The 22,500-nt window shown below is 38.2% G+C and overlaps 3 protein-coding genes across 3 annotated transcripts in view; 1 reads left to right on the forward strand and 2 right to left on the reverse strand.

The window, feature by feature from the left end:
- Nucleotides 1–7,236, reverse strand: part of LOC138020753 (eukaryotic translation initiation factor 3 subunit G-like) — a 9,749-nt gene extending 2,513 nt beyond the window's left edge. Inside the window, exons 1-8 of the mRNA XM_068867686.1 lie at nucleotides 7,096–7,236; nucleotides 5,959–6,002; nucleotides 2,686–2,774; nucleotides 2,546–2,605; nucleotides 2,058–2,162; nucleotides 1,203–1,365; nucleotides 442–570; nucleotides 192–325 (exon numbers count right to left, since the gene is read on the reverse strand). Of these exons, the coding sequence (XP_068723787.1) occupies nucleotides 192–325; nucleotides 442–570; nucleotides 1,203–1,365; nucleotides 2,058–2,162; nucleotides 2,546–2,605; nucleotides 2,686–2,774; nucleotides 5,959–6,002; nucleotides 7,096–7,121 (750 nt within the window). The 5' untranslated portion in view covers nucleotides 7,122–7,236. The remainder of the gene's footprint in view (nucleotides 1–191; nucleotides 326–441; nucleotides 571–1,202; nucleotides 1,366–2,057; nucleotides 2,163–2,545; nucleotides 2,606–2,685; nucleotides 2,775–5,958; nucleotides 6,003–7,095) is intronic.
- Nucleotides 7,237–7,279: 43 nt separating this feature from the next.
- On the forward strand, nucleotides 7,280–17,407 carry LOC138020769 (putative methyltransferase C9orf114). The gene is made up of 8 exons (XM_068867698.1): nucleotides 7,280–7,314; nucleotides 7,568–7,598; nucleotides 9,632–9,733; nucleotides 11,164–11,252; nucleotides 12,094–12,283; nucleotides 13,924–14,127; nucleotides 14,758–14,959; nucleotides 16,554–17,407. The coding sequence occupies exons 1-8, from the start codon at nucleotides 7,303–7,305 to the stop codon at nucleotides 16,786–16,788; spliced, it is 1,065 nt and encodes a 354-aa protein (XP_068723799.1). The 5' UTR covers nucleotides 7,280–7,302; the 3' UTR covers nucleotides 16,789–17,407.
- LOC138020774 (WD repeat domain-containing protein 83-like) overlaps nucleotides 17,387–22,500 on the reverse strand; it is a 9,408-nt gene continuing 4,294 nt past the window's right edge. Inside the window, exons 3-4 of the mRNA XM_068867704.1 lie at nucleotides 20,957–21,133; nucleotides 17,387–19,029 (exon numbers count right to left, since the gene is read on the reverse strand). Coding sequence (XP_068723805.1) covers nucleotides 18,771–19,029; nucleotides 20,957–21,133 — 436 coding nt within the window. The 3' untranslated portion in view covers nucleotides 17,387–18,770. The remainder of the gene's footprint in view (nucleotides 19,030–20,956; nucleotides 21,134–22,500) is intronic.

Raw genomic sequence — 22,500 nt, forward strand, 5'->3', positions numbered from 1 at the left:
ATTTATATACTTGATGTAATATTGGGTTGAGTGTATGACATCATCGGTCATCTTATTTGCATATTTTACACATTTTTCAAACTTACATATCTCCCGAACTAATGCAGGTATTTGCAAACCGTAAACGGCATTTTCATTCTTTCATAGAATTCCCTACATGCGGACTTCCACGGTAAAAAAATTACATGTACCTTTGATTGGTTGGTTTGCTTGTCTTTAGCCAAAAAGATCCTGGAAATTGGTCCAAATGGACGAAAGAGCTCCATGAGATCGGATTCTCTGGTGTCTTCTGATAGGTTAGTCACACGAATGGTGGCTGATTCATCTGTAGAAAGGCAATTAAACCCATTCAGAACCAGTACTACTTACACTCTATAATAATTTTGTTTTGCAAATAGTCAACAGTAATTGTTTCCTGGTTTACCAATACTGTACATGTACCTCTTTGTGAGCGTGGCATTGTTTCTCCTCGTCTGTTTGCTGCTCCCTCGCGTAACCCAGGAGCAATATACTTCCCTGTTTTGGCTGCGGCTGGCTGTTCTCCAGTGCTGACTGCTGGTGCTCCTGCTCCTGTTCGTCAGTACAAAGGGATTCAAAGGATTATAATGCCTTAGCACAATGTTACAATGAAACAAAAATAATAGGCTGTATACATGACGTCTGGCTATTTAATAGGAATGTACGAGATAAAGTCAATAGTTTTACAATGATTAATAACAAGACCTAAATGCATACAATTTTATAAACAAAACTACAGCTGATAGAGCTGCATTCAAGAAGTTTAAAGGGGCAGTGTCACACTATTTCAGTCAAACTTCAAAACACTATGTTAAATACATCATTCTTTGCAGATAAATCAAGACCAAAAAATAATGGTGTAGTTTAGTTGTCAAGAGCCACTGAAGTGCTCTCAACCTATTCTTTGTCATTTTGCATCCAAGGATGGAGAGGATGGAAATGGATTGAAACTTGAAAACACTGGCCAGTGATGTTTGCAGAAAGTCACCAAAACTTAAATACAAATAGCTCTTAGTGTAAAAAATATATTCCATACCTTGTCAGTGAGTTGTCAGAAATGTTGATGTGTGAGCTTAAGTACTAATTTAAATTTTACCCAGTTTTGACCTAAAAACAGCAAATTTAGCATGACAGTACCCCTTTAAGCAAGAAAAGACATAAACAATCAACAGAATTGACTTTACCAGTGGCGAGCTTAGATTCAGGAAGTTGGCTTTGTATGACCTCTAGTTGGTCCTTGTAAGGACACTTTGTGGTCCAATGGTCTCCCTTACAGTGACGGCACTGCACTATCTTCTGTGTGCTTTGACTTAACTTCTTGAGAGGGTCATCATCTTGTTGCTGGTCCTGAAAATCAATGGATTCATATACATGTATGTACCATCAGAAAGAAACTGATTGTAACCAACACCTCTACATAATTGAAAAAACTAAATGTATTGTATTGTAAGTGGTTTGAACAAGGGGGTGAAATTTGCAGCACTAAAATGGTGATTTTATTGGCTGGCTTTGCGAGCACTCAGAGTGGAAGTCATCTTTACAGTTGTTTCCAGGCAAGCCATTATTCATTTTGTGAAAACTAGAAAACTAGTTCGTTATGATCCTTCTTTTTTTTAAGTAAATAGGTTTGTCTATTTTATGTCTTTTCTGTGCAGTTTGCGTTGTTGTTTTTGGTCACATTAAAAATAAGATAATTTTATTGGTCAGACCTCAAGTTACAAGCAATTCAATATTGGGAATTGTTGTTGAGAAATCAATGGTTGTGAAATTGGCCAAAACATTTTGGCTTTTATGTACAGTGTGCAGTTATCTTTGAATTTTATCCTTCCTGAATTAGTTTATCCTGGAAAAAATACATTACATGTACATAACTATGTTAAATTTTGTGCCATTAATACCAGAACCCCAATTCGTCAACAGAACACATGCATACATTAAATTTTACTCCAAATCTCCATGGATGTTCATTAATCATAGAGAGATTTCACAAAACACTAAAACTGCCAAATTACTTGTATAATATACTCTTACAGTAATACCTCCTTGTTTGTTGTGAGGATTAGAAACACATCATCAGTAACTGTTGTTGTTGATGGATTTGGCCCAGGGCCATCATTCTTGGCATCTCCAAACTTTTTCCACAACTAAATAAAAAAGAAGTATTCAAATATTTTGCAAACTGTGAATAATATTTGAAAGGTAACAGGCTATAGTGCAAGGCTTCTCTCTTGGAAAATACATAGAATTATCTCAATTATGACTTACAATGTACATGTAAGTAATCACAACTGTCCAACATTTTCATTTTTTTTTTTCAAAAAAATCCTTCACACTACAGTGTACAAATATACGAGTAAAAATTGGGGCCAGACTGTTTATAACAAAAATGGTATTATTATTAAACTTTATCACGAATAAATACAGCAGGCCAAGACCTTGCCAACAAGCCAGAAGGCAAGAGATTTCAGCCACAAGGACTTACTTATCTGCGAAAAAAAAAAGAGAGGAAAAACCAATGGTACTTTACCTTTCTCTTTGCTATTGTCTTTGAAACTCTCTTTGTTTCAATTTTAAAAGTCCTCACAATCTGTCAAATTGAAAAAAATCTATGCAATTAAAAGTACATAATATCACAAAACTGCCATAAACAGAAACTGAAATAATTACCTTAAGAAGTTTCCCTTCTTCATTCCTCTTGAATTCAGTTACAACTTTAGTGTCTCCTTTAATGACCTCTGATATTGGGGGGAGATGATCTGAAAAGAGAACATGAACCAGCATTAACTTAATTGCATGTAATTGCATGACTGTACTGTATGTACTGTATGTGCAGTGCGGCCCAGTGGTTAGGGCGCTTGCCTTGAGATCCAGGGATCTGGGGTTCAAGACGCATTCTGGCCACTGGTTTTGTTCCTGGTAGTCCCTGCTTCAACTTCTCAGCTGCAACTGAAAATCGCCAACTAGCTTGCCTCTGGCCAGTTGGGATTCTTAACAGTTGTTGTTAAATGTTCTGTTCTGTCGTGATTATGTTGGCCTTGAAAAGACCCTATGGGGAGTGGTCAGTTAAGTATGACCGTATGTATGTACATGCATTGGTAGTGAAGGTACATACTTGAACTTAACTTAAGACACAGAGCAAGGGTTCATAAAGTATCTTGGACGATGCTGTTACATTACATGTATTTTTATGATAAAGTTTCAAATTATATAACACGCACTCTGAATAGTTAAAACAGGGTGCTTTATGAGAGTAAAGATTCACGCCACTTGTAGGATTTGGAAATTAAAGTTTTGTGAAAATTTGAGCCGAATATGTGACGATATTAACGATTATTCTTTATTATACAAATTAAAACAAATAAAGATGCCGTGCCTGTTTTGAGGATCTCCTTCCCATAAATTTGACTGTATTTCATTCATACAACACAACGAACGTTCCAAACACAGTAGCAGTTTGTTTACCAGCCAGACCAGTCACACGCTTTAAGCAGCTTGTTTTCCAATTGTTCAGGTTTTCAGGAGCAAAAATTCAGCCAGATTTTACTGAACAAACTTGCTTTTTGATCCCGATTTTAGACTAAAAGACTACTTGCACTCGTCTGTTAGCTTGCTTTGAACTTGCTTTTGATGGTTTCTCAACTTTGATGGTTGAGATTTTGACAGCTTTGGTTATGTTTAACCAATAAAATGTTCTGAACCATTCTAACAAGACAGGCCTTCTGATATTACGCGATGGTGCGATTTCGCACAATCAACCTCAAATCGCATCCGATCGCACAATTCACGAAAAATCGCATAATTCACAAAAGGACGCACAAAATTCATAACATGAAGCATAAGTCAAGACGTTTCTTAGAAATTCCTGCATAAATACGCCAGTTTTAAGATGTTTTATCTTGGAAAAAGGCTAAAAAACCTTGTCACCTTCGATTTCGTAAACATTCGAAGTTCAAGGCTTTACTTTTCATGTCGGGGACCTGGTACGAGTCTCCTTCTATTGGTGCAACACAAACACGCCCTTATATACACACCACTGAAATGACACAGTTGCCTTTTCTCATAGAACAGATTTGTGAAAAATAAGTTGTAAGCTTTTCGGCAAAATGTAGTTTCTTTCGTTGAAAACTGATAAAAACTTACTCATGGATAAGTTTATTGTGAAAACGCTCGCTTTTTCTTCGACGAAGAAGGAAGTTCCCACATTCCTCCCGATCTGACAGCTCACAATCGAGCAAGAAAGTACCTCACAGGTACGCTCCACGTGGACGATGGACTGATGTTTTTCTCGTCGTGCAATATTAGGGCCTTTTATACGAGAGAAAATAAGCCGCGGCTTACTCTGGCCGCGGTGTACAAAATACGCAAAAGGAACTATTTATACGAATATATATTCCCAGGTCAATATCAGCCGCGGCTTGAAAAAGACGTGAACGTAGATTTTGTACCATTTATGCGGGGTGAACATTCGAGTCTTCTGTAAGCCGCAGCCAGAGAAAGCCGCGGCTTATTTTCTCTCGTATAAATGGGGGTATGGCCCTATTGTGATTGACCATCTTCGGAAGTTCGTGGTTGACGAGCACCTTGATCATTCATTTGGCATGTTAGCTTTTCAACTTTTATTTATCCCAACTAATGTCGATCAAGATACATAATTACTGTTCCTTTGTGTTCAAAATGTCTTTAGGGCAGCAAAAAAGTGTTTTTCTTAACCTGAAACCGTATAAAACAAGCTTAAAATTGCTGAGAAAAAAATCGCATAATTTACATTATTTATCGCATAATTGGCCTTTCTAATCGCACAATCTGCCCTGAAAAAATCGCATAATTTGCATTTTTTGATCGCACCCTATCAGAAGGCCTGACAAGAATTGTGATTGGTCTGTTTTAGCATACTTTATGAGAGTATACTTGACAGTACGACTGACGCCACTCATAGGATTTTGAAAATAAAGTCTTCCAAATAAAGAAGCCTCGCCTTGCCTATCCAGTATACTGTATCTGTAACCCCTTAGTGGTGTGCACAGAAACCACAAAGTCACAAAGAGTTCCCTCGAATCTTAGAACCTCCTGTAAAGGACACTTTTCACTGTTTAGGTTTCTGGTCAGGGTTTGATTACTCAACCTTTTTGGAGGCAAATGTACCGATAAACATGTATCAGTTACTGAGCCAATGAGTTCACATCAACTGGGAAAATCATCGACAAGACAAGAGGCCAACCACAGTCGCAGACAAACTAAAGACTTCTTTTTCAATAGCTTCTACCACTATTATGGCAGGAGTGGTTGCCGATCCAATACCCAGTAATACTGGTACATGTATCCATTTTACTGATCTCAAATGGATGGAAAAATTGAGTGAACTTTGGAGTACAAATGCCAGGATTCCAACCTGGAGCACTGGAATGTAGCTGATGAAGAATATCCACTAAACAATGTACTCACTCAAATTAACATAATTCATTATGAAGTCAAGATCTCAACCCAACAATGATGTCTGGAGTTTGTGTAATAAAATTATTACTGTTTCATGTACATGTAGTACTGAGACACAGAACCATTAGTCATTGCCTTTGAATTAGAAATCAGTCAGTGTATAGGCCATTAGAAGCATCTTAGAATAATTATTAGCTGCATAAATCAGATCGGTCATACACACAATTACACGTACATTGTACATAGATGAGGCTGATGCTGACCTTGTTCTTGACGCATACCTACTGCTATCATGGAAATTGTGTTGTTGTACCGATATTTCGACAGTATTTCCACAAGAAAAGCATGGATAATATATGTATTGTGTGTGTGTAAACAAGGTTGCCAAAAGCCTCAATTCCTTCACTGACCAGGTTACCCATCCTCAGTAGTAAAGATTATGGTACACAAGATTGTTTGTCAGTAGGAAAACCACAATCCGAATATTATTAACTTTGAAAAGTTTACCTTCTTCTCCTTCTTCCACTAAGTCAGCCCAGCTTGGCTTCTCACTGCCAAAAATACAGTATTCCAAATTTCAACTTTACATTATGTACATCAAAATGTATAAAAATATCATATGTTACTGTAACTGAAACACAAATCAATATATAAATAAATAGAATAAATAAATAAGTAAATATTGCAACTCCTTCTTCCATTGAGTCAGCCCAGCTTGTCTTCTCACTGGCAAAAATAGAGTATTCCAAATTTAAACTGTAATTTTAACTTTATTGAATTCATTGCATGGTAAGGTATCAATCTATAATTAGTATCACCCAACTGGAGGAATAATGCAAATGCTGCATTTTGATTGGCCACACTACTAGAGGACTATTAGTAATAGTGCTCAAGTAGCAAAAAGCACGACGCTTTCTTTTGTTTTATTCCCAAATAGATATATTTTCTATTTGCATTTGCTAACTTTATTATTGCCTTTTCTGTCCGACTAGTTGGGTGATACTAAAACAATTAGACCCTTTGCCCTCAAGGGCTACGGGTTTAATTGTTAAATATGTCCATCAAAATGTATAAAAATGTCATACGTTACTGTAACTAAAATACAAATAAATACAAAAAGAATAACTAAATAAGTATTGCAACTGGAACAGGAGACAGGACAATGTCCCAGTTGATATCTTGCCCCCAAAAACAACTACTACTAGTAATATTGGTAACATAAATTTGCAAGATTATTAACTATATTAATTTACGAATATTCCGAAGCATCGTTGCATACCTACGATACCATCCCCATTCCCAATCATCACTGCTTAATCCATGAGCATCACAAAAGTGCTTTTATTTATGAATAGCCGTTTTTATACTAGAGACGCATAATTCGTCCAGGACGAACTTGGGCAAACATTTTTTTCTGGGTCTGTTAAATTCGTCTAGTTTAAAGACGGGCACAAGACGCATAATGCATATTACGTTTGTGTATCCTCCGTAATTTGGTGTGACTTATCGATTATTACATGAAGGAATAAACCAAATAAACTAAACTTTTTCTCACAAGTGGTGCACCACCAGAAATATGTGTGGCAAAGGTGATGACAATTAACCTTTGAAATTGGTCAGATAGAAAATATGACATAAACTTACTCGACTTCTTTATCAATCGCAGGCATTCTTTCGTTAATGTCACCCACTTTTTTGTAACCTAATTTCCCTTTTATACACGAGGACCGAGATGATGAGTCGATCAATCGATGATGACTTCTTCGGCGGAGCCCGCGTTACTATTTTTAGCGGGAACTTTTAAAAGTGCATGAACGTGTCCCACAATCCCAGGTGATCAGTATTTTCAAGATGGCGGACGAGGTGAGAATCACAGATTCGTTGTACAATGTAGTTATTTCTTACTTCTTCGTACTGGAGTTTACCATTGTTTCCAGCGAGAAATAGTCACGAAGACCAGCTGCAATGACAGCCAAGAGCTGTTCAGCCTTATACCGATGGCGCCTCCCATATTTCCGTAAACAAAGTCTTGTTGAATACTGCAGTTAGAGATACAAGTAAACAAAATTACAAGAAAACTCATTTTCGCCTATGTTTTGGATATCTGCGTTTTCAGGTGGAACTAAAGCACGTAAAGAAAAAGAAAGGTAAGCTTCTTACGTTTTATACCATGTTGGTGGACGAAAACAAAAGATCTCTCATTAGTTCATTTTAGTTTGTTCGTCCACCAGCAATAAATCATTGTACATATTTGTGCGTTGTTACATGTATCTGTGTCTCAAGAGATTGGTTGCAAACCATGTTTTCCCTTATACCGAAGCAAGCAAAACTTCTTGAGAACCAGTTAAAAATGAGTATTTGTACAGGTAATCGCATAAGCCGAGTAAAATTAAGGATTAAAGACTCTCTCTCTCTCTACCCAGACGCTTAATTACGCGCCTTTGTTTGTTTTTGTTGGACTTGACGTAACGAGTGGGATAGAAATAAGCAACAAAAAGCTACAGAGGAATACTAGAAAAGTATGGGTATCCATCTCCGCCAAAGTTCAAACTTGTTATTGTTGTTGAATCCAAACCTTCAGTTCAAGCATTCTATCTTGCTATTTAAACTTGCAATCATTAAATTCAAACATTCACTTTGTCAATTCAAATATTCAATTTGTCAATTCAAACATTCAATTTGTCAATTCAGACATTTAATAGAAAGCTGACCAGTCGAATAAAAAATATACTTGCAAATTATAAAATCGCTGCTGCTGCTTATGGACTAATAACATGTTACCAGGTATTTCGGATTGATAATTTTTGTCACCTTTGTACTCGGTCTCGCGTCGCAATAAATATGTAAAAAACAAATTTCCATAAAGTACATTCAGTACGGATCTCTGTTGTTGGTAAAAGTACTTGTTTTTGTCTTGTCTTTGACAATTTGAAAAAAAGAATACATACAGTACACGTACACGTATACCGGGTATTCATTGAATATACTCTTCCTTGCAAATTTGTTTACTAACGCTCTGCTGCAAACGTTACCGTTAACAGCCAAGAAACAACTTGGGTATCTTTCAATTCGGGAATGTTTTCAGGAATGCTTTTAACTGCTAACCACACAAAAGCACCTCATCCAAATGTCATATGAAACAATAATTAGAATTCCTAACAATTAGTCTCAAAATAAAATAAGTAAATATCCAACTATTAATTATAAACTAAAAGAGATAACAAAAATGTCACTCAGCTTACTGCGAAAAGACATCAGCAAACTCGGGTTTAGTTAAACGTTTGTGGTATCTCAGTGAATCAAATTGGGCTCAAAGTGATTTCAAACTCAAATTTCTGTAACTATACTGCCTTTAGTGGATCAGGTCGTGGCATTTTTCTTGAATTGATTGTCAGTTCAACTGTTCAGTCCTCTAACCCACATTGAAATGATTGCGAATTGCACTTAACGACAAAATATCTTGCCCCAATTAACTCTGATAATGTAGCTGTAATAAGAAGCACTAAGTAAGAACAAATCCGGATGGATGTCTCCGATAACGAATGATTTAAAGAAGGAAAACTCAGCGGGGGAGAAATGGAGGTTTCACATCATAGAAAACCTCGGTGTCTGCACGCGGTGCATCTCGGTAGACAGAGAGTCTTTAATTAATTAATGTCACTCGTATTTTCATGCAATTACTTGTTTATAATAATAATTATTATAAACAAGTAATCGCAGTCAGGGATAGTAGATAATAACAGAAGAAAGGATTGAACAGGAAGAAGAAATCACAATCATTTTTTTTTTTGAGAGGTAAAATCAGTCAGTTTGGTGGCACACGTTCATGATCTATACAACAACAATTCTCCTTCAATCAAAGCAGCAGCTCACTGGCAGTTGGGATAACATGACATTATATGAATTGAGTTGTAATTTGCACAGAATTACCCAAGCTGTTATTTTCTACACATAGTAGCATGCTTCTTAGTGTTGGTTGTTCGGTTGCATAAAGTTAACAGTTCATGGCACATGTAAAACATGAATATGTACAGTTACATGGAGCATGCACTCTGTATCACTCTGTGCCAGTGTGAATCCTGACCTGGAAAACTAATGACTTTCCTTTCATTGCTCGGCGGCCATTTGGTCTTTTAAGAATTTTAAAAATGTTCATGGACATTTGCATTAATTTTTGCAGTAAAGAACAAACTTGAAAAACGAAAAGCAGATCTGTCACCTGTACAAGATGACTCAGAGTCACCTTCAAAACTGAGGAAAACAGAGGGCACAAGCAGAAGAGGTATCCGGTCTGGTATTTCATTGGTGTTTACATAATAAACAGAACATTACATGTACATGACCACTCGGAGATAAGAAATTTCTCTTCCCATGTTGAAAAAATTAATTTATAATTATAATCATTCACGTGTTCGCTGTTCGTGCTCATGACATTAAATTTTGTCAACACTCAAAGAGAAATTTCATATCTCTGTGAGGCCATGTACACGTACTAACCTCTATTTTGGTTATAATTATATTTTTGCAAGGTAACAAACTCTTAGCCGTCAACTCTCTCAGGTAATAATTATTGTCTTGGGTCATTAGTGCAAGAAAAACAATGAAGGTCGGTATGATAAGGAGAGAAAAAAAATTGTGAGGCTTCATTTTCATCTTGTGGCTCTCATGTTCTTCTTGTCTTTCATAGGGGCTGTGGAGAGCGAGGGGCTGTTATATAGCCCCCCTTTTTTGTTTTCTCCTAAACCTCTCCCCCATCCCCTCATACTTCCGTGATCCATACTAAAACCTAGGGCCCCCCCCCTCCCCCCAATTTCAAATGTACTCCACAGCTCCTGTTTCCACAAGAATTATCAAATCTAGAACAACTGGGGATTGGGCTTTAATAATAACTATTTACCAAATTTTCAAAAGAAGTAATGTTGAGTTCAAACAAATTCATGATAAATTTATTAATGATATTAATGATAATTTTTCCCCAATAGAGTGCTCACACCAAAAGACTCAACCACTGGATCAGCCTATTTTTAAATAATACAACATCACTTCCAGTTTTTATGAACATGCTGCATTAGAAAGCTTAATCAAGAATGTGAAAAACTGCTACAGAACTAATTTCATTTTGAACAAGAACATGTAACTTGGAGTTGTTGAAATCATTGGCAGTTTTTCCAACTGGTTTTGGATTTAAATTGTGTCTACTAGTTACTATCCAGAGGTTAAACAGGAATTTAAATAAATGGCATGAAGTCCTTATGTTCTCCCAGATGGTTTTATATTCAATTTTGTTTAGGGGTGCAGGGATAGTGCAGTGGTGAGAGCACTCACCTCCCACCAATGTGGCTCGTGTTCAATTCCCAGATTCTGCGTCATACTGTATGTGGCTTGAGTTTGTTGGTTCTCTACATGTACTCTACGGCAAGAGGTTTTTCTCGATCTGGGTATTCTGGTTTTCCCTTCTCCTCAAAAACCATCATTTGATTTGATTTGATTTGTGTTAATTGTTGATTTTTACAGTGTCCCCAATTAATGTTCCAGTGCTAGAACAACGAGACACTTTTTTCCCTTTTTATGCTGTAGTTTAGAATTTTGATTCATTTGCGTCAGTGAGATCATACATGTACGTAGTAGTCTCTTAAGCTCCCTATGACATGGATTGGTGTCACATGTTAATGATTCAAAATGATTACAATTATTGCCATGATTGTTCTCTAGGCTGTCCCTTTACACTAAGTATTGCCCTCCCAGGGTCCATCTTGGACAATGCTCAGTCTCCAGAATTGAAAACATATTTGGCAGGCCAGGTAAGGAACAAGAAAAAAATTGTCAACTGACAATAGTGTACAGATGTAGGTTGGCTCCACCATAAGTTTTTTCTTCCCATTAGTGCTTGTTGACAGCTTCTCATGTATTCTTCTTAATTGAAATTTGAATCAAACTTTTTTGAATACTGCTTCATGGCATGGATTGAATATCTTTGGTAACACTTGAGAATAACATATTATACAGTCATGTAGAACCTTAGAGAGAGTTTCAATTGTGTCGTAAAAACCAAACGCAAAGTAATTACTTTGGCCTTTCAAAAAGGAAGGAGACAATCCGGTAAACCGATCAAAACTCTAAGTACATGTAAGTAAGTACTCAACACGTAGCCAACACAAACATGGGAAAATGTGCATGCGCAAGCCACGATTGGTTTTGGTTTCACTTCTGATTGGTTGAAAAAGTGGCGTGCGAACTTTGAACCAATCAGTGAGTGAAGTAATCATGAACCAAAGCAATTCGCTAATTACTTTCGACACGATTAAAAACCACTCTAAGGTATCAAATTATTACTTGGTACCAAATGTAAAAAAAATCAACTTCCCACATACATGTAGAAGGACACAATAGAGTTTTAAAACAAACAAATGAAGATAGGGGACATAATAAGAGCATCACCCTTTCACCTATTATTATTTTAAAGTTGATATCATCATTAATTCATGCCAAAAGCAAATACACATAGTTAGGTTGGGATGCCTGCAGATACTCCAACTTTTAAATTAAAATACATGTACAAGTTCATTGATGAAGCTGTTGTGCTGGTTATTTTAAATGTACCTGAATTTTGAAAAGATTGCAGGGCTTTGTGTTCTCTTACAGATAGCACGTGCTTTGGCAGTTTTCAGAATAGATGAAGTTATTATCTTTGATGAGTATGGCAAGGCTCAGAGTGGGTTTAAGAGAAACTCAGATCCTAATATCTTGCTGGCGAGAATCCTTCAGTACCTAGAGTGTCCTCAGTATCTAAGAAAGAACTTCTTTCCAAAACATGATGACTTGCAATATGCAGGTACTGTCAGTAGGGATTGACTCCAAGTTTAATGCAAATGACTTTACAAAATTTAATGTATGTGATTGCGCATACAGGTACAGTGTACGTGCCTCAACCAACATTCAATTATGCAAATTTGATGGAAGATGTGCATTGCATCATCGTCATGTGTCAGCATTACAGAGCTTTGTGACTTGAAAGGGTTTTCCTATTCACAGAAACTAGTAGCAACCTTCAGATTTGACTGCTGTACAAGTTGAGTATCAGCACAAGATTTTCATTTTAAATTAGTTGCATCATTATGAACAGAACTCTAACCCTCATTCCTTGCTTATCTAGTCATATGAAGGCTATGAGAACAAACAATAATGATTGGTTAACAAGTGAGTGATCACACATTTTTAGTGAATCTGAAAAGTTGTTATTGAACTCAATGTCATTCTCGTAGCCAGATCTGATGGTTATTGTCTCACAAAGCCTGACAAGTAAGTACTGTAAGAAAGAAAAAAAACACTATTACATTGTAATTTTAATTGGAAATGTGAATTTACACCTTAGTGCATTCTCCCATGAAGCCCTTCCAGGAATAAAAGCTACTGGTACTTTCCAAGTTTTGATGAGAAGAAAATGGGCAATCGGAGAAAAACAGTCAGAGCAAGGTTGAGAACCAGCAAAAATTTAACCCACTTATGGCAACAACCAAAATGTACATGTAACTCCTGTCCACATTGGTGGGAGCCATGCTATTCCTGCTCCTCCCAAGCCCGCAACACAGAATATTCCCAGTGGGCCACCAATTTAAGTACAATGTATTAACCCTTTCCCTCCCAAGAGTGCCACTTATAGATTTTACTCTGTCTAACGCCAGACGATTTTACTTGTCAATGGGGAACCCCACGGGGGTGAAAGGGTTAAAAACAGCTAGATTCACTCAAAAACTATGTCCCCATTAACCCTGACCAACGGGACTTACTGCAGAGTACAGACGGAAAAAGATGTTAAGAAAATAGGAGAAAACTGCGAAGTACTATGACTTGTGAAAAGTTCGAATAATAATAATACTTAACAATATTTACTCATTAATGGTTTTCAACAAAGGAAATGTAAACAACTGTTTGTAGAGTAAAAAAAGGAAAATTTCTATGTACATCCACTAGTAAAAATATTAATATCTATAACTGTCAGGTCTAGGGAAGTCCTGCTCGACCCTTCATTAATAATAATAATATTATTATTATTATTATCATTATTATTATTATTATTATTATTATTATTATTATTATTATTATTATTATTATTATTATTATTATTATTATTAGTCATTGCACTTTGCAGTTTTCTCCTATTTTAAAAGTTTATGAATTAAAATGTGCCAGTGTTTGAAATAAACCAGACGTTTTGAGGGTGCTCCCTCTTTTTCAGTGGTCTCAACTATCTGATTTATTTTAAACACTGGCGCATTTTCACCATGAACTTTAAGACACAAAAGGTGACTCTTTGCTGGTTGTGCTGTTGAGTTGTCAGGTTGAATGAATCTTTATAGGTCAACAAGTTTCAATATAAGATGGTACATGTATGTTTATGTGAAATGTGAAATAATGTTGAAAAGTGCCATAGATACTAAAAGTGCTAAAGTCTGAGACTTTGTCATTCTACAGGAATTTTAAATCCCTTGGATACCCCACATCACATGAAAATAGATGATGATATGCCTTTCAGAGATGGTGTGGTGCTTGATAGACCAGTGAAGAATGGGTGTGGTTCCTTTGTTAACGCTGGCATGAGAAAAGAAGTGAGGATAGACAAAAACCTGAAACCAGGGCTTAGAGTCACCGTTAAGATGGGCGATACTTCTAAACCAGGTGTGTGCATTTTGTTTGAATCACGCCCTGTAGCGATCCAGGAGTGTTATGTACATCTACATGTTCCAGTGCTTGTCAAAGTCTAATGTACGGCTGTTTCTTCTAAGGTGGCCTCATACAACATAAATTATAGGCTTTTTTTTAAGACATCATGGCCAAGCCTGCCACATTTTGCTAGAAAGAATAAGCCAAACCACCTCACCAGGAAATCCATGCCCTACTCTTTGCCGTTATGTAGTATACAAGTTCAATCTTTAATATCCCGCAAACCAGGGTTGTGAGATGGGGTCTATGGTTTATAAATGTACATGTAGTCCTTATCCAAGAAAAAATGAAAGGCTAACCGAGATGTAATCGCAAACACAGCAGTTTCTCCCTCTGTCATTACAAACCTGGAGTGTTGTCCGGCAAGGGTCGAAACCTGCTACCTCCCACATGTTAATCCTATGCTCATCCAACTGAGCGAGATTTTCAAGCAGATGTTTCAAGCGTTTGCACTTCGATCGCTTGAATTAAAGTTCGAAAAGAGATGCTAGTATTGGCGGCGGGTGAAAGTTGTTTAAAATCAGCCATAATCAAGGGTCCCCAACAGTTTACCTATATTCATATTTTACATTATTGAGCTTTCAGGTGCAAAATTTTACTCTGGAACAGTTGTGTCGCCGAGTTCCCCAAGGACAGAGCATGGTCTTTATTGGGGCTACAGTGTCAGAGTGGCACCATCTTTCGGGGCAATTTTTACACAGAGTCCATACAAGGATGGATATGATGTAACCATAGGAACTTCAGAACGAGGCACCTCAGTTGATGATCTTGAACTTCCAAATTTTAGGTACTGTATAGAGTACAGAGAACAATGATCTTCAGCCATGAATCCCAAGGTTGCTTGGATTTGGAAAGCGTTGCTTGTTCTTGGAAAGCGTTGCTTGTTCTACGCAGTTCTCTTAAAACAGTTTTTAAAGTCTACTTTCAAAGGTGCAATTGCTTGAAATCTTAAATAGTTGCATTTTTCACAATCCATAAAACACGTGCATTAGCGGACGAGGCTTAAGATGATTAATTTTATGAATGAACATTCAAAGATCACCACAAATGAATTTTGATGTAAGCATCACTGAAAGCCCTTATGCCAGGCCCTCAAGTTTTCTCAAAGGTGTTCATTGAAGTCCTACAAATCCTTGGCGCTCACCACCATTGCTGTATTCGTAGGCTAGCCAAGGGCCTGTTATCAGTAATTTACGCTTCATTGTTTTGTGATTTAAACATGAATTAAGGCTCCTTGTGCTTAAAAGAAGACAATAGTAAGGGCCATGTGGGACTGAATTGGAAAACTCACTGCAAAAGAAAGTGCGTTCTGACAATACTAGATTATGAAAGTGCTAGACTATCGGTTATCAATGTCGCAGCAAGTGCAACGGAAAACAATTCCACAACACTCAACCAACTGATTGGTTCGTTCCAGTTAGGTCTCGCAATCCTGTTTTATTTTTTTGAAGAGGACACTCTCTCTCTCAGTGGCATCTTCTGACTACAACTACAGTCCAGAAGGCAACAAAATATGTTTTTTAGGTGAAAAGATCCTCTTTCAGTTTCTGACGATGACTAAGTGATAATCTTGCTTACTACATGTAGAACATGATAAAAACTCGATCGTAACCCAGATGACGGTGAAGAAGTATTAAAACTCATCTCTGGAAGAAGACACTCGCTAGTACACTGAGTTTGTGCGAGTCAATAAATTATACATAAATGCAGCCTAACAAACGCAGTTCGAGACAACTACCCAAATCCTTCTCTTGTTGCTTGTCTCATGAAAATTTGCTCGATTGTCGTTTTAACCCCTTTAGGATTACATTGTTGTAAGAGAGCAAAACTAAAATGACAAGTTCCGAGTTGCGAGTCCACTTGCGAATTTTAGGTCTACTTTTCACGTGAATGGAAACAGATTATCGTCAGAATCGCTTTGAAAAAGAGCATTGGGTGAATTCAGGATTTGTCTATTCTAGAAGTTGCTGGCAAGTGACTCTCCCATGAAAATCGCTTGTTTCTGTATTACGTAGCTGAGTTGTAAACTGAACAGAATATCGCATTACAGAAGCTGCCGGGTACAGCCAGTAATTCTGTTGAGTATATAATAACTAAAAAAATGGTAAGAAGTTGCTCGTGCATTTCGTTATTTAAGGTTACTCGTGAGGTATCAAAACTTATAGGTTTCCATGGTATTTAACCATGCTTCCAGCAACCCGGACCAGAATTTTAAAGGCCAGGCCTCGGTTGTTCAAAAGGTGGATAGTCCTATCCACCGGAAAAATCACTGTCGAGCGGATAAACAGTAGCAAATCCAATTGGGTTATCCAGTGGAAAGCGCTATCCACCCATCGAACAACTGGAGCCTGGCCTTTTCTTTTTTTCTTGACTGTCCATAGGCATTTGTTGGTGGTGTTTGGTGGGCTGAAAGGACTCGAGGCCAGTTTGGAATCTGATGAACAACTAACAGTTAACGAGGCATCTCTTGTGTTTGATCATTATGTGAACACTTGTCCAGGTCAAGGAAGTGGAACAATCAGGACTGAAGAAGCAATACTGGTCACTATGTCTGCTCTGAGACCAATGATAGCAAGTGCTACTAACTGGAAACCAAACATCTCAAATTCAGCGTAGAATAGAGCTTAGGAACAGAGGAGGGGGAAGGGGGGTGACAAAAGCCCATTCCTACGGAAGACGGAGGCATGCTACCGAAGCACCTCTCGCCGGGCTGTCATGACTTGTAAAATAGCGCCCTTCATAGGCCATGGCTAAACATTCAGACAATTCCTCTCAAATGGCACGCGATCAAAAGCTGAGATATTGCGGCAAGGGAAAAATCTCACTTCTCAAGAGCTCACTTCTCCCGTAGTTACCAGTAGCTGTATGCCTTTAGCTACGGTAATTATTCGTCACATCTATGGAGATTATTTATTTTAAGATAAATCCGTTTAAACTGCGCGTTTTCGATAACTGAAGCAGAAATATCAAACTGAGTAAAGGCATAAATCTGATTCAAAATTAAAGACAAGGCATTGTATTTTCCAATGTAACGAATTGTGTGTACATACTCCTCTTATTTCTCTGTAATCATGTTTTTTTAATCTATTAAATGTCTTCACCGACTGAAACAACTACATTTTACTGCATCCTATTTTTGGACATTTGCAAATACTTTGTGGGAAATATCCCACTTTGCCCAGCAAAATAGGGTCAAGTGCAGTTGTGCAAATAAACAACGTCATCGCCTTAAAAAGTATTTCCTTATAAACTGGATTAAGGCTCTCTTCACAAAGTGGGGTTCAGAAAACCACACCTCATTTCGTTTCCACCTTTTCGGATAACACTGAAAAGAGCGCGTTGTTGTGCCTCGTTCTTATTTTACGCCAACTCGCGCCTCCCTTCACTTCATAGTATGACTCCCTGTCTGTGTTCCCTATTTCACGACTGAGAAATTAACCAATGGAGAACAATTTAATTTCGGATCCTACAAAATTACTACTGCTTCACTGGTAACAGTGCATGTTAGATTTTATCAGCTATTCGCTTGAATAGCTATGGAAAGCCCTGAAGCCCCAGAGGAATCATTTCGTTTAACAAATGAGACCTCTTTAGCTTGTACGTTTTGTTTTCCCATTTCAAACCACGTAATGCTTTCAAGGGAATTTTCCTCTTGTTTTTTCAAAATTTATGTATACATGTGCACGTGTATACGACGACATTTGAAAGAAATGTTTCCTAGAGTAACGTCACGTGGTCTGAAATGGGAAACAACGTACAAGCTGAAGAGGTCCATACTAGATAGCACGCACGAATTTTAAACCATGCATGGGAAGAGCAGGGCGTCCATATATTGAACTTTCGATAAGGTAGGCGTGGAAATCAAACATAGCACACACTTTCATGCCTAGATGCCGACTGCGAACTCTCGAATTAACCACGCATTTGAGCACAATAGCTCAATATGAGTTAAAACCATAGGGGCCATTTCTCAGACGGATACAAGGCATTAGTCTCAAGATCCCGTGCAAGCTCTGCTGGCCATACCATGCAGATGGACTGAAGCCACTACAATCTCTCAAGTTGTCCCTAAAGTACCAAATTGATACGAAGAAGGCACGAGTAGCGACTTGTGGTGTTCAGTTTGACGATGACCAATCGGGTTCATGCACGTTGCGGACGGTGAAAACACAGAGAAGCGCTTGGAATCTTCGAGATCCTCAGACTTTGGAATCTCAATTTATTTATCAAGTCAAAGCCATCATTCACGATGCTTAAAAGCTGATAAAAATTGACCCTTTTAGGTCTCTCAATAGTTAAATCCGTTTTTTTGCAGTTGACTTTCCGAAAAGATTTATCCCAGCCTTTTAGGGGATATACCCAAATCGTTTTGAAAGACTTGACTGAGTGCAATATGCCAGCAGATGTACTAAACGGATGCTTGATAGCTTGTCCAGCAAGTTCCTGTACTCTAGTACTAGAGTGTAAGTACTCGTTTTCATTCCAGCTCAAATTTTGTAGACATTGGCATATATTAGGTTCGACTTCTGTAATGTCTTATCATCAAATAGTAGCATGACGAGGAAATAGCTGAAGTGAATCAGTTTGCGACTTATAATTCACTCAGGTTCCCAATTTGAGTCATGCCAAACTTTGACTTTTCCATCAGAAGATGCAGACAAGAGGCAGGTTTCCGTTGGATGATACGAGATAGAATACGCAACAGACGCGTGTGCTTTCTCTAGGGAGTGTATGATCTTTGCTTCCACTAGATCCCAGAAGTATATCCTACCATCCTCTGAGCCACTGACAACTTGTGCATCACTGCTACTCAAACAGCTGTCAACTTTGTAGTCTTTGTTAACATGACCTGTGAACCTAAATCAGCAAAAGTAGAGCGGTTTTAAATTGAGTGTCGAAAGTAATTAGCGACTTCCTTTGGTTTTGCATTACTTCACTCAGTGATTGGTTCAAAGTTCTCGCGTCACTTTTCAACCAATCAGAAAAGAAACCAAAACTAATCGTGGCCGCGCGTGCACATTTTCCCGCGCTTTGTGGCGGCTACGTGTAATTACTTCGAGTTTTGATTGGTTTACTGGACTATCTCCGTCCAGACCTTTTTTGATTGGCCAAAGTAATTACTTTGATTTTGATTTTACGAGACTCGATTGAAACTCAATCTATATGATCACTATTGGAACTGTAAGTGCACAGTGTAATTCTAAATGTACAGCTATAGGCCTAGGTACTCGTATGATGTCATGGGAGCCCACGCTCGTGTAGCACCTGTGTCAAAACTACTGTGAGAAGTAGAATCGGCAAAAAGTCAAACAATAAACACTTAATGACTGGTCCCGAGGGAAACAGTTCATTTTGCTTCCCGAGAATCTCAATGTTTCCCCGAGGTGCAGCCGAGGAAAACATTGAGATTCGAGGGAAACAAAATGAACTGTTTCCCACGGGACCAGTCATTAAGTGATTTGTTATATAGCACAAAAAGAAAAACGCGCAACGGCAACAGCAACGACAGTCGTCGGTCAACATTCGTGGGTAACAGTGCACTGTTACCCTCTGACGTCATAGATTTTGCATTATTGCCCGCTCAGAGACTTTTGGCGGGAATCAGTTTTATTGTTAGATGTCATGTGACCTCGAAGTAACCAATGAGAGCGCACGCTGCTGGGGGAAAAATCAGCTATATAACAATAGAGCTTATATTCGTGGACCAAGCGAATTACAAGAGCGTACGGGAGCTGTTGATCGGTAGCATCTTTGTCCTCTAAACCTATCTTTCAAACTGAATTTCAATATATCGAAAGTGGCCTATCGGTACTAAAAAGTCCAAGCATTTTTTCCCCTGACGGCGTTCCAATTTTTGTTTCTGGCATACTAATAAGTAAGAAGATCAGTGTTACTGCGTGAATGAAAAGAAGCTGCAGGAAATACAGATAAGTTTCTATTGGACTGACTTTGCACTGTATGGTTTGCTTGAATGACAATTGTCTCCAGCAAAAGTCCTTGAAAATTGTTAAACTTCTTATTCCAAACAAAAAGCCCGGAACGTGATACGTTACGGGAAGCAGGGATGGCGTAGTGCTGAGAGCACAGGCCTCCCACCAATGTGGCCCGGGTTCGATTCCCAGATTCGCGGTCATATGTGGGTTGAGTTTGTTGGTTCTCTTCTCTGCTCCGAGAGGTTTTTGTCCGGGTACTCTGGTTTACCCCTCTCCACAAAAACCAATATTTGATTTGACGTGAGTTAATTTCATTAGTTTCGCCAATTAGCGATCTAGGGCTAAATCCATTGACACTTAAATAAAGTTATTATTATTATTATTATTATTATTATTATTATTATTATTATTATTATTATTATTATTATTATTACGTCCTCTCCGGAGCTGGAGCTATGCAGGTTTTAATCAACAGATGTTTCTTTTCAAGTTTAATAAACCCTTTAGCCCCTTAGAGTGACACATTTCACTCTGGCCTACTCACAGGTGTAAGGTTCTGATAAGCAGCGGTCTAATTCCACCGGAAAATTTTCCAAGCACCGTCTGCCGCGATTACGGGGGTTTTGGGCGCAAACATTTTGCGAATTTGAGAAATCTCAAGAAATTTCAAGTTTAATAAACCCTTTAGCCCCTTAGAGTGACACATTTCACTCTGGCCTACTCACAGGTGTAAGGTTCTGATAAGCAGCGGTCTAATTCCACCGGAAAATTTTCCAAGCACCGTCTGCCGCGATTACGGGGGTTTTGGGCGCAAACATTTTGCGAATTTGAGAAATCTCACAACTACTTACTCATTTAACAACTCTCCGGTGTCTTTATCCAGCAGGCGAATGGTGTCATCAAGAGTTGATGCCAACAGACACTGCCCATCCTTGGTAAAGCTGACACTTGTTACCGGCTGGCCAATACAATCGACACGAAGTTGACCCATTCGAATATCATAATTACGGACTTTGCCATCGACCGACCTTGTAACAATTAAGAAAAAAAAAAGAGTTGAATCGTCTTTCATTTACAATTCTCAGTATCAAAGCTTCTTAGTTAAATTACCTCTGTGACTCTACACCTACCTGAATGACCACTTTGAACTGGAATGGTTGTAGTTGGGAGAACATATACGGGTGACAACGAGAACTTTCACCTACGTAACTGTAGCCAGAGGTGTAGCGTCGATGGCATTCTTTTCTCCTTTCACACCATAATGTGTGTGGTGCTCCCACGGTAGCATACTTAGCCACCTATTTTCTTTTTACATAAACGTTTTGCCTAATTGCGTGCTGAACGTCTCCCTGAGGGTGTCTTAATTCTAATAACATTAGTATTTGCCTAGCTACTAAACATTTTAGGGAGCTTACAAAACTACTACACACAGAGATCAATAACTTTAGTCGTTGCTAAGGTCATACAATGTATATTACGTAAGTAGTAATCAATAGTCTTGATTATCCTAAATTTCTAGGACCAACTCTCTTGGCGACATGATAACCAATTGTCCCGGAAAGTAAGTTATCAGCTATAGGCGTGTTAAAACGTGTGTGCCCCTTTATTTATTTTGTGGCTTCGACACAAATCTCTTGTGAGAGTGCATACCAAATGCAGCATGGTGGCCCTGTGGGCCTTTGGGCCGTGCATGCGCCTTATAGTTTAAAAAACTGGCACATGAAAGTTGCATTTACTTAGGTCCTAGGTTATTTAGCCGCTAGGGTCTTTTTAAAAGCACATAAAAGAAACGTTTGAAAATCCTGTGTCACATGTGGCGTAGTCAGCAGGATTTTATAGAAAAGATCAAGGCCCTGTCGGTGGGATGTTGACAGGCAGTGAGTATTAAATGTTTATACCATGAGTGTTTTAAAGAATTAGCAACCCTGAAGGGAGAGATCGAGGCATTGAAAGTGGTGCTTGCTAAAAAGGAGCAGGAAGCTCAAAAGACTGCTAAAAGCATGGAAGGGACAGTGAAAATGCTGCTCAAGCATGCTAAGCATGAAAAAGGTCTAGGATGGGAGAAAGAACATGTTGTGTATCTCACCCCCTCCCAAAAGCTAGAGAGATTCAAGGGGAGGCCTGTAAGAGGAACTCACCCTTCAGCTGAAGATTGGATCGAGCATGGAAAATCTATTTGTGAAAGTAAGAGGTTGACAAAAGAGCAAACTAGAACACCTCACCGGGGAGGCTAGATGAGGGATCCTGGAGGAGATGAAATCAAAGCTAATCCCAAATAGATATTTGTAGTATTTCTGAGAGTTTTCGGTGATGGGGACAGCTTGCCTCAGTTACAACACTTTTTTTTTCTTACCTGCAAAAAGAAGGGGAAGACCTTGCATCATGTTCATTGCCT

The sequence above is a fragment of the Montipora capricornis genome, chromosome 2 (assembly GCF_036669925.1).
Source record: "Montipora capricornis isolate CH-2021 chromosome 2, ASM3666992v2, whole genome shotgun sequence".
Classification (NCBI taxonomy): Eukaryota; Metazoa; Cnidaria; class Anthozoa; order Scleractinia; family Acroporidae; genus Montipora; species Montipora capricornis.